The sequence below is a fragment of the Zea mays genome, chromosome 4 (genome assembly GCF_902167145.1).
Source record: "Zea mays cultivar B73 chromosome 4, Zm-B73-REFERENCE-NAM-5.0, whole genome shotgun sequence".
Taxonomy (NCBI): Eukaryota; Viridiplantae; Streptophyta; class Magnoliopsida; order Poales; family Poaceae; genus Zea; species Zea mays.
The window spans coordinates 146,202,761-146,210,399 of record NC_050099.1 but is presented as its reverse complement, the minus strand read 5'-3'; the positions used below and the strand labels follow the sequence as shown (position 1 = coordinate 146,210,399).

The 7,639-nt window shown below is 49.4% G+C and overlaps 2 protein-coding genes across 2 annotated transcripts; one reads left to right on the top strand and one right to left on the bottom strand.

Moving 5' to 3' along the window:
* The first annotated feature begins 200 nt into the window (after positions 1 to 200).
* On the top strand, positions 201 to 5,211 carry LOC103653783 (putative RING zinc finger and VWF domain family protein). The gene is made up of 2 exons (XM_008680585.3): positions 201 to 691; positions 2,717 to 5,211. Exons 1-2 carry the CDS (start codon positions 467 to 469, stop codon positions 4,556 to 4,558), a joined length of 2,067 nt encoding a protein of 688 aa, XP_008678807.1. The 5' UTR covers positions 201 to 466; the 3' UTR covers positions 4,559 to 5,211.
* A 1,077-nt stretch (positions 5,212 to 6,288) lies between these two features.
* On the bottom strand, positions 6,289 to 7,258 carry LOC100284010 (early nodulin-like protein 1). Its single transcript, NM_001156908.2, has 2 exons — positions 6,954 to 7,258; positions 6,289 to 6,862 (listed from the first exon to the last, which is right to left on the bottom strand). Exons 1-2 carry the CDS (start codon positions 7,183 to 7,185, stop codon positions 6,483 to 6,485), a joined length of 612 nt encoding a protein of 203 aa, NP_001150380.1. The 5' UTR covers positions 7,186 to 7,258; the 3' UTR covers positions 6,289 to 6,482.
* Positions 7,259 to 7,639: the final 381 nt, after the last annotated feature.

Genomic DNA, 7,639 nt, shown 5'->3' with positions numbered 1-7,639 from the left:
ATAAATATATTAAGAGTTAATTTGTATTTTAACAAAAATATTGGTTAAAATTATATTTTGAAGACCGTTGTAATAAAACATCATAGTGAGTAATATACATTATCGGTTTCTTATTCGTCTGAATTATTACGTGGTCCATTTTATATCTCTCTCAAATTTTAACTACTCGTGTCGTCTCGGATGGTAACTGTTCCGTTTTCATCCTTATTGGCAATAGCCAAACCCAACCTGGCCACCTCCGCTGGGCCTGTCTCTCTCGCTGCACCGAGCCACCGAGGTGAAACAAAAGCGCACCCCGCCGCAACCCAGCCCAACCCACCGCAGCCACCGCTCTGCAATGGCGGCTCCGCTTCCCCCACTTCTCCTTCTCCTCTCCATCTCCCCCGCAATCTTCCTCTCGTAGTGCTGCTCTCATTCTTCCACCAACCGAAGGTTCTGCGGCCGCGAGAGTGCTGGGGGGCGAACAATGGAGGCGGCGTGGAGGAAGGCCAAGAGGGCGCTGGGCTCCAGCCTCTGCGTGCACCACCCCGCCGTCGCCGGCGACCGCGAGGACGGCGCCAGCGAGCGCCGCGCCTCGGATGCGCTCTCCCTCGACACTACCGCGGCGGCGCACGCATCGACGCCCAACGCGCCGGCGCCGCCGGAGGCCGGCGCGCTGCGGAGGTCCAAGTCCGGAGGCAAGTCCACCAATGTGAGGCCCATTTCCACCCTTCCCCGCGCTAGTCTGTCCCGTCGTTTTCGACTTTAGATAATTAGATTTGCTTTTGGTTTGCTGGCAACTTGTCGCGCGAGGGGGGTCGTGGGGATCGCAGCCTAGATGTGGAATGTCGAAGGTGTGAGAGACCGGCTAGCCGACCGCCTGGATTTTTTAGTTGGAAAGCTGGGTATTGTTTGGAGCAATGTGGCTTCATGGCTTCACCTCATCGCCTGTGAACGATTTGTCTCCAGATGCGGTGTTCTCATGGTCGGTAATTTTTGCATGATTTGATGGGCGGGCTCGGTTTGGATGCTCTTACCCGCGTCCAGCGTTCTTGGATGCATCTGATTTTTGTAATGCCGTGTTTTTGTCTTAAGCTGCGCATGCTAGTGGGGATTATTTGTCATTTGTTACCTTGTCCTTGAGTCGAAATTATCTCGTACTGTTCCCGCGGATTTGCTTGCTGGAGCATCTAATCTGTTCATGGCAATAGCCTGGTTTAACTGTTCCAATTTTTTTTTTCACGAGACCACATCGAAAATACATGCACCTTTACAAGATGATGCCACTTTCTATTGCGAATATTCCGATCCATGCTATTTTCTCATATAACTTTGTTCTCTCTTCCAATGCACGGATTCAAGGAATCCCTTAATTTTCTGTCTTCTCAGACTCAATTTCAGAGATTTTGTTGGGATTTCGCGGTCAGTTTGCTAGTTTTGCCTAGATGTCCTTCGGTCTTTCCGAGGCGCTTTGAGACGGGACAATTCCTCTTGCTTTGTGCTGTGTGATATGCATAGCTTAATGCAAGCTTCTTTGTTCCATTGCCTCAACTTGCTCCTCCCCGAAAGGGAAAGTTGGCTCGTTTGCTGACCACCAACCTGCCAACCTCCCATTGTGTTCACGTGTATCATCTTCACCCCTTTACTAATCTCTCTCTCTCTCTCTCTCTCTCTCTCTCTCTCTCTCTCTCTCTCTCTCTCTCTTGTAGTTTTAGGTTCCGGGTTGCTGTCCATTGACTGGAATACCAATTACTAATATTTTTGCATTCATCTCTTTTTTTGAAGCACATACCTGTATGCAGTTGTCATGGCAAGTGCGTGAGTTCTTTAATGGAAATCTGAATTTTTTCGCGATATGTTCTTTGTGTGGTTAATTCGAGGCATGGGTGCCATTATTTATAACTTCGTACCTTTTTGTTTAATGGGGTATGTCAGACTTGGTTACAATTGTATTTGGAAGTACCCCTATTCCTATTTGACCAGCAACCACACAAGTAGTTTTCTTTCCATAGGGTTGACATTTATGCACTCGACAGTTCAAATTTTGCTTGTCCTGGTCGAATATAAAGACTACAATGCTAGACAAATAAACACTAATTTTTTTTCTTATGTGAGGCCTGCATAATCGCCTTTGAAAAGACTAGCTTGTTTCATGTTTCCAAAGTTGACATTTTGGCAAACCAACATGGAAAGTGTGGTTGGGTCAAGTTTTAGTGGCAAGGATGCAAGTTTGAGAATTTTTTGTCCGTTTGTCTGGACACGCTTTGAATTTTCTGCAAAGTGCCGCAAATTGTGACGAATTATCCATATTTGGGTAATTGGTTTCATCTATGTTTGTGTGTTTTCTTATACGTCTATGGGTTGGACTTGGAACTGTACCATGTGTTAGTATCAAGTCAATAGAAAGTGCTGGGTTAGTTGTTGTGTGAGGACTTGGAACTGTAGCATGTGTTAGTATCAAGGCAATAGAAAGTGCTGGGTTAGTTGTTGTGTGATTGTGGTTAATTTGATATTTTTCTTACTTATACTCCTTTAATAAACACTATTCTGGTGGGTTTTCTTATACAGACAGTGGTCCGAATTACTTCCCAATACAAATATTTTATTGTGGCCTGAATCTATAAAATTAAGTATATGTATTCTGTAATGTTACTTGTTATCTCTGTCTGGTCCATCCTGCTTCCTAAGGATAAGGTAAATAGAGAAACTAACACATCTTTTTTTGTTTTCTCAACAGAGAATGTGTGCAATATGTTTTGATTCCATGAAGCCAGGTCGTGGACAAGCTCTATTCACTGCTGAATGTTCTCATATGTTTCACTTCCACTGCATCTCCTCTAGTGTGAAACACGGCAACCATGTATGCCCAGTTTGCCGGGCAAAATGGAAAGAGATCCCCTTCAATCGCTCATTATCTTCTATAGTTCCATGTGGAAGAGGTGGCCAAGCTTGGTTACCCCAGCAAAGTGGCTACATGGCTCTTCTCCGCCAGGTTCCAAACCATCAGCAACAAGGTCCAGACTTGGTTACTTCTGAGCCAGCAGACTTCAATGATGACAAACCTTTGCAGAAGATGGAGTCTGCTAATATTGGATCTAGTAGAACTGTGGAAATTAAGACATATTCAGAGTTTTCAGCTATTCAACAGTCATCTCAAGATGACTTTGCTGTTCTGATCCATCTGAAAGCCCCATATGCTAACCCAGAGCAGGTCACAAGCAGATCGGTCAATGCAACCTCAATTGCTACATCCCGTGCCCCTGTTGATCTTGTTTCTGTGCTTGATGTTAGTGGAAGTATGGCAGGCACTAAACTTGCACTCTTGAAGCGAGCCATGGGTTTTGTTATACATCATCTTGGTCCATCGGATCGCCTTTCAGTCATTGCTTTCTCTTCTACTGCAAGAAGGTTGTTCCATCTCCGACGGATGTCACATTCTGGCCGGCAGCAGGCCCTGCAGGCTGTCAACTCACTTGGCGCTAGTGGTGGCACAAACATTGCTGATGCACTAAAGAAAGCTGCCAAGGTTATTGAGGACCGAAGCCATCAAAATCCAGTATGCAGCATCATTCTCTTGTCTGATGGCCAAGATACATACAATATTCTCTCAGATATTAGGGGTGTCCGGCCAGATTATAGTTCACTAGTTCCACCCTCCATTCTAAATCACACATTTCGCCTAGTGCCTGTGCATGGATTTGGTTTTGGAATAGACCATGATTCAGATGCTTTGCATTCGATCGCAGAGGCCTCTGGTGGCACATTCTCCTTTATCGAGGATGAAGGTGTGATCCAGGATGCATTTGCTCAGTGTATAGGTGGGCTTCTCAGCGTGGTTGTTCAAAATGTGCAAGTAAATGTGGAGTGTGTCCATCCTGGTGTCCAGCTCCGCTGCATCAAATCTGGTAGTTACCTGAGTAAGGTGTCTGCAGATAGGCAGAATGGTTCAGTTGATGTTGGTCATCTCTACGCCGACGAGGAAAGGGACTTCCTGCTGTCGGTGAGCTTACCGCATTGCTGTGAACAGACCACACTTTTGAAAGTTGCTTGTGCCTACAGAGATTCATTGACCAATGAAGAGATCAAAATTCAAGGTGATGAGGTAACAATCTTGAGGCCTAAATCGCCCGTACCCGAGCCAGTCTGCATGGAGGTTGACCGTGAGAGGAACCGTGTCCGTGCCGCTGATGCTATCGAGGCTGCAAGGGATGCTGCTGAGAGAGGTGATCTTTCCGATGCCGTGTCAATTCTTGAGGATTGCCGGAGGATACTTTCAGAATCTTTTTCAAGCCGGAGTGGGGACCGGCTCTGCAATGCCCTTGATGCAGAGCTGAGGGAAATGCAAGAGAGGATGGCTAACCGGCAACGCTATGAGGCTTCGGGGCGGGCATATCTGCTGTCTGGCCTTAGCTCACATTCATGGCAGAGAGCCACTGCACGAGGCGACTCCACTGACAGTGATACACTTGTTTACTCCTACCAGACACCATCCATGGTTCACATGCTACAGCGCTCACAGAACCAGGGCCCATCACAGGTCCAACAACCTAGGATCTTGGTGGAGCCCCATCCAAGGTAGAAGGTAACTCAGTAATCCATCGCTATCTTGCGAAGCAAGCGCACAGATGTTGGTGAAGAGATTCAGTTCGTATGGCTGCTTAGTAGGTCGTAGCGTAGTTCTCTAGCACCTTTATTTTGCTTTTTCTTGTTTGAGTCATGGTGGTGGTATACCGGAGGCGGTGAGGCGGGATTGGAAGTAAATATCATCTGTAGGGGCGTATACTGGGGAGGTAAGGTGGTGCTTTGGTGGTAAATACATTGTGGGGGGTATACTCCTGTAGTGTTAAGAAATAAGTAGAGTAGAAGAGGAGGGCCTGGAGAAATTGTGCAATAGCTTTAACGGGTTGGAGCTAAGGTAGTTTAGTGTAGGTCAGTTCATTGTAGATAAGACATAAGAGGGTCTGATCTTGGGACGGTATACCATGAAATCTCTGGGATTTTTTGATGTGTTGGGTCCGGGAGGTGTGTTTCGACCTGCAACTTGTATTCCATGTGTTCGTGCTTGTTGCATTGGCTGAAGTTGGACTGGAATTTGATATGGTTCTGCGCGTTGGCTGAAGTAATGAGTTTACATGTATTCTTATCCCTCCAATTGATTGAACGTTAATAAAGAACAGTGCTAGTAGACAATGTATGATTGTATTAATAAAGTAACATCAGTTGTAAAGTGTATATATGCATCATCAGGCTGCCACTGTTTAACCTGGAGTCTAGAGACCACACTGTTTCCCTGTCATGTAAACAAAGAACAGAATCTGATACTGCTAAACTTGCACTCCTGCGAAAAAAAAAGATCCATGGCAAATCACCTACTGCAGCGTCTCGCCGTGTCGTCGGGTATCATGGCTCACCGACTCGTGCAACAGCAGGGCTCGGCGTTTCATGTCCCAACGCGATGTGGCCGTGCTGGGGTTCTTAGGAGCCTCGATCGCCGTCTTGCCGAGGAGATGAGGAGCGGGGAGGCAAGCGCCTGCACTAGTGATGTTGCATCACCCTCTCGCACCAATGAAGGCAAGCGCGTAGCCGCTCGCCAGCACGCAGAACCCGTCGCCGCGAGTTCTGGGAGTCGACGCTGCTGGGGGCGTGACCCCAGGCCCCAGCCGGAGTTGCCACGTCGCGCGGCGCTTATGGAGACAGCGGCCGGCGTAGTCGAACACCTCGAACAGGATGATCGGCGAGCGTAGGTGCACATATCGTCATGCAACGCTAGCTGTAGATCGGTCGTCGTCGTGCAAGCATCTCACGCTGGTCGTTCGAGAAATACATGCATGAACCATTGTGGCACGTGCACGGTGTTCGCGCTGTGCGTGGGATGGGAACAATAGCGACGGCCTACGGAGATGGACAAGCACGAGGCAAAGCTAAGCACTTGCTAAATCAGAAACACGTAGCAATTTGAAATGCAATTTTAAAACGAAAGAATTTAATATAAAGGATTTTGCCAAAAACTGAAGGAAGACAGATGCAACAGGGATGCTCCTACTACAATATCTGATGCAAAGAACTACAGCTTGTGACGACGGTTTCCACCATGGGTTGGTGTTAATGTTGATGAACCATGTGATATTCGGTATCCATATGCATATGTACGTACGGAAATATAATGGAATTCTCTGATACTAATTAAAAAAGAGGCCAGCAATTTAGCATCGTTGAGAACTACAAGGAAGAGCAGAAGCAGAAAACAACGAACTGAAGCACATCACATGTAGCTACTAAACAGCATACATACGGACATACGGTTACTGAGTTAAACAAATTGTTCGACACGACGACATTAATATAGTACCAATACTTCATAAGTCATCATGCATGAACCCAAAATAACATGGAAACTGAAAACTAGGCAACGGAACATTATCTAACAACAACTAGGTACTAGTGTGTGAGTACGTCTGCACTGCAGTACTAGCTGCGCACATAAAAGCAAAGTAGCAAACCAATCAGTGGAGCATCAAGCCCATACCAACAAGCGTAGCCATGGCGACGCCGGCGGCGGCAGCGATCGCTGCGTCAACAGCGGAGGAGGAGGCGCCGTCGGAGCACCCGGACGGCATCCCGGGGCGCGTCATCGTCGGAACTCCAGGGCCAGGCGCGGGCGCCGCGGCCAGGGCCGCCGGGTGCACCATGACGCGCACGATGAGCCTCTGGCCTTCCTCGCAGTGCCCTGGCTCGCCGCTGATGAAGCAGAAGAATCCCGGGCGGTGGAGGCGGAACTCGGTGGCGCCGCCGGCGAACGCGGCGAGCGGCGCGCTGGCGTTGCAGGCGTCGAAGGCCAGGCGGTTCACCACCAGCACCGAGTCGTCGTTCGCGTACTTGAAATCTGCGAGAGGAACGGAGGATGTCGAAATGGATCCGTGCGCGTCATGGTCGGATTGTTGTCGAAATGTGGGAGTTAGGCTACTGGTGCTCACAGAGGCGGTCGCCGACGTGGAAGCGGTTGTTCATGGCCCACCATCCGTAGCTGGTGTTGGCGTCCGGGACGCGCCACCCGCGCGGCCCGCCCACGCGGAACTCCAGCCCCGGCGGCGCGGCTGCCGCCTCCGCGGCGACGACGCCAGGGTCAGCGACGAGGAGGAAGGAAACGACGCCGGCGAGGGCCAGCGCGGAGAGAAGGCGGGAGCTTCCTGCCGCCGCTGCCGCCATGGATCTAGCGGTGCACTGCACTCACGGTGGGAGCTAGCTTCCTTCGCGCGTGGTGCGTTGCGTGGGGTGGAATGGGATGCAGGAAGCGGTGCGGCCACGTTTTAGAGGGGCTTGACGGGCTCGTACGGTGGTATGACCATGCAGGCCTGCTGCGTCGCATCGCCGGTTGTAGTTTGACTGCGCGAGCGCTGTGTGTACTGGTGCCCTGGTGGGATGTGGGAACGTCCGAACGTCAGAACGTGCGTGTGTGGCGAGGACGTGGGCAACGACAACAAGGCAGGGGCGCGCGGCGCCGCGGCGGCAGTTCACGTCTGCATGGCACCATTGCATGGCGCCGCGGCGGCAGTTCACGAAATCGAAATACCACTGCAACTTCGTTCGGAACGTTATTTGTTGTCGTAAATATTCTATAATTCATTTTATGTCGCGTTCACGAACTTTTTTACCCATCCAT